General features: G+C 53.6%; 1 protein-coding gene across 1 annotated transcript; it reads right to left on the bottom strand.

Annotated features, from left to right (window-relative positions):
- Positions 1 to 402: 402 nt before the first annotated feature.
- On the bottom strand, positions 403 to 3341 carry FBXL14 (F-box and leucine-rich repeat protein 14). Its single transcript, XM_010566192.1, has one exon. The coding sequence runs from the start codon at positions 3326 to 3328 to the stop codon at positions 2126 to 2128; it is 1203 nt and encodes a 400-aa protein (XP_010564494.1). The 5' UTR covers positions 3329 to 3341; the 3' UTR covers positions 403 to 2125.
- Between the last annotated feature and the right edge of the window lie 40 nt (positions 3342 to 3381).

Raw genomic sequence — 3381 nt, 5'->3', positions numbered from 1 at the left:
AAAAACAAAACTTACTCTTCCTCTTTAAAATAATAATTAAAAAAAAAAAATCTAAAGACCCAGCTCCATTTTATTGACAGAACAGAGATAAGACAGATGAACTTCAGTCTCCTCCCTGTCACATTGCAGCCTCAGGGCCTGCAGGCCAGCTCTGCTCCTTTCCACCTATGAACAGGAAGCCTGGCATAGTGACCTTTTGTAGGTGATTTGGGAGGGGAGGGGAAAGCATTTGCATATATCTATATATATAAATTTTTTTAAAACGAACTTGCATTTTACACATTTCTGTTAACAGTAGCCCAATCCTCAGCGTGGATTCTCACATGTTACATGTTTGTGCTAGAAGAGTAAAAATGCAGAAGCACAGTTTGGGTCCCCAGTCCCCAGTGAAGAGGGAGGAAGAGGCACAACCAGAATGTGAAGGTGGGACACAGTAGGGTAAGCTTAAAACCAAAAATTTAAAAAAAAAAAAGGGGAGGGGGGGAGGGAGAGAAAAAGAACAAACCCAAGGGGCATTATTCCAGTCTAGGCACAAAAATGTTTCAGTCTCAAAATCTCTTTCCTGTAAGAATTCCAGGGCTTTTGAGGAGAAGAAAAAAAAAAAACAAAAAAAACCCTAACAAATTAAAACGAGGTAGCCAGACATCATATATATATTTATATATATAGAATATATTCAGCAGAAAAAAAATGTACTTAAAAAATCCACAAGAACAGCAACTTCAAATGTCTTTAAAAATAAAACCGTGTAAGAAAATGAATACTGTAAAGAAGAGAATGAGTGAGGAAAACTGTGATCAGTTACAGGATGTAAGCAAGGGATAGGTGGGAGAGTAAGAGGCTGTTTTTGTAGCAGTAATTTTTTTTATGCATTTCAAAATAAAAACGGGTCACAGTATCTCAAATGAAGCAGAAATGAAGCTGGATATTCTTCCTCAAGTCCCCTGGGTAGAGGGGAGCTAGCCACCCCTTCTACCCACTCACCCCTGACCCAAAGAGGAATGGATATGTAGCTGGATATGTCTATCCCTGTTGCCAAGAAGAAGGAGGGGAGAAAAAGAGAGAATGATGAAAGGGAAGACGAGTCTCGGTAACTGTCAGTGTCCCCCAGTGCACGGGAAGGCTTAACAGACTGGGGTCTGTGTCCTGTCCCCACAGAGAGAGGAGAAGGAGGAAATGGTATCTTCATCTCCAGTAGAGAGATGGGGAGAAAGAAGGGAGTGCCTAGGCTTTTCTGTCAACCGTAGTGCAGGATGACACAGAAATATACTGACAAAAGGAGAGGCTGTAGCTGTCCCTAGTGTCAGTGCAGTGGAGAACTGGAATAGCAGGAGGTTGTATCCACCCACAGCAGAGAATAACATGGAACTGGAGATTGAAAACAGATTTAAAAAAAAAAAAAAAAGAAAAGAAAAAAAAAAAAATCAATGTACCTAGGGAGCAGTATTTCTGTCACAATTCCCAGTTGACAGGGGAGGGGCAAGCGCAGAGGTGGAATGGTTATTTTACCAAAAGCTGTGTCTGTGCCCAGTGCAGGATGACTGGGTAGCTGGGTACATAAGTGTAGCTAGGAAGCCTGTTCTGCTGTTATTGTTTGTTCCCATCTCCATTCCCACTCTCCTTTATATAAGCCAAAAATAATCTATTCTGAATACATGGCAGAACAAGGGTCTGTCTTTATCCATCCTTAGTGCACGAGGGGATGGAATCAGGGAGTGGGGATAAAGAGGGGTGTCTCTAGCCCCAGTGCATAAGTTTGGGCTTCTACCTCTTCCGCAGGGAAGGATGCTGTGGGGGAAGGGGGGGCTCTGTCTCGCCAGCGTGCAGCTGGAGGCACGACCTGGAAAAAGGATAGGTGCTTTCTCTCTCTCCTCCTGCCCCTCCTTCCTCCTCCTCCTCCTCCTCCTCCAGAGCAAGGGTAGGTAGGCAGCACAGAAGGGTTGAAGGATATACTCTTTTTCTCTGTGTTCCTCCCTCTGGTGCCAGGGTGCGTGGGTAGCGTGGCTCTGTGCATGCCCCTCTCTCTCTCTCTCTCTCTCTCTTTCTCTCCTCCATTGCAGCAGTCAGTCAGTCAGTCAGTGAGTCCCTCCAGAGGAGATGGAGGTCTCGGGGCACCCCCCTCCTCTCACCTGACCTTCTCGCTCTCAGTCATTTCCCAAAGTCCCAGGTTGAGCACCTTGAGGCAGGGCAGCTGGGTGATGCGCTCCAAGCCCCGCTTGGTAATGCGGGTGCAGCCGTAGAGGTCGATGCCCGTGAGCTGGCTGAGGTGTTCGGCGATGAGCTCCAGGCCCTTGTCGGTGATGCGGACGCACTGGCCGATGTTGAGGGTGCGGAGCCCGTGCATCTGTCGCACCATGCGGTTGATGCCCTCGTCGCTAATGTGGCAGGAGCAGAGGGAGAGGGAGCGCAGCCCGTCCAGGCCCTGCGCGATGTAGGCTAGGCTCTGGTCCCCGACCTTGTCGCAGAAGGAGACGTCGAGGCCGGACAGCCGCAGGCTGCCCATGGCCAGATGCATGATGCCCGTGTCGCTGATGTTGTCGCAGGAGCGCAGGTTGAGGCTGCGCAGGCTGCTCATGTGCGACAGGTGCAGCAGCCCCGCGTCCGAGATGCCCCCGCAGAAGCTGAGGTTGAGCTGGCGGAGGCGGCCCAGCCCGCGGGCCAGGTGCTTGAGCGAGAGGTCGCTGAGCTTCTGGCAGTCCTGCAGCGTGAGCTGCTCCAGGCCCAGGCAGCCCTCGGCCGCGCTGCGCGTCATGCCGGCCAGGTGCCCGATGCCCACGTCGGAGAGGTGCCGGCAGGAGCGCAGGTTGAGGCTCTTGAGGCGCTGCAGGCCCCAGGCGATGAGGAGGAGGCCGGTGTTGGTGATGTTGCTGCAGCCCCCCAGCTCGAGCACCTCCAGGCCCTTGAGGTACTGGGCGATGCGGCCCAGGCTGCTGTCCGTGATCTGCTTGCAGAGGCTCAGGTTGAGCGAGCGCAGGGAGCTGATCTCCGCCACGAAGGCGTGGCCCAGCCCGTTGTCGGTGAGGTTGTAGCAGCCGCTGAGGTTGAGGCTCTCGATGTCCGCCATGCCCTGGATCACGTAGCTCAGGCTGCGCCGCAGCGACAGGATCTGCACCCGCCGGATGCCCCGCGCCGCCAGGCTGGGGAAGAGCGAGGGGTTGGCGCGGCGCAGGTGCAGCTTGGCCTCCACGCCCCGCCAGACCGAGCGGTGGTAGGCGGCGTCCCGCCAGGCCGTGCACACCTGCGCCGCGCGGCCCTTGTCCCGCACCTCCAGGTACCCGAAGATCATGGCCAGCAGCTCGGGGAACAGGCACGAGATGTGCGTTTCCATCGCACGCCCGCGCCCGGCCGCCCCCGCCGGCGCCGCGCTCCTCCTCGCCGCCG

This window comes from Haliaeetus leucocephalus, unplaced genomic scaffold (genome assembly GCF_000737465.1).
Source record: "Haliaeetus leucocephalus isolate CR32 unplaced genomic scaffold, Haliaeetus_leucocephalus-4.0 Scaffold206, whole genome shotgun sequence".
Classification (NCBI taxonomy): Eukaryota; Metazoa; Chordata; class Aves; order Accipitriformes; family Accipitridae; genus Haliaeetus; species Haliaeetus leucocephalus.
This window is presented reverse-complemented; position numbering and strand designations above follow the sequence as displayed.

What these genes read in the sequence shown, in the direction of transcription:
- FBXL14 (XM_010566192.1), bottom strand. Translation starts at nt 3,328, where the DNA reads ATGGAAACGCACATCTCGTGCCTGTTCCCCGAGCTGCTGGCCATGATC.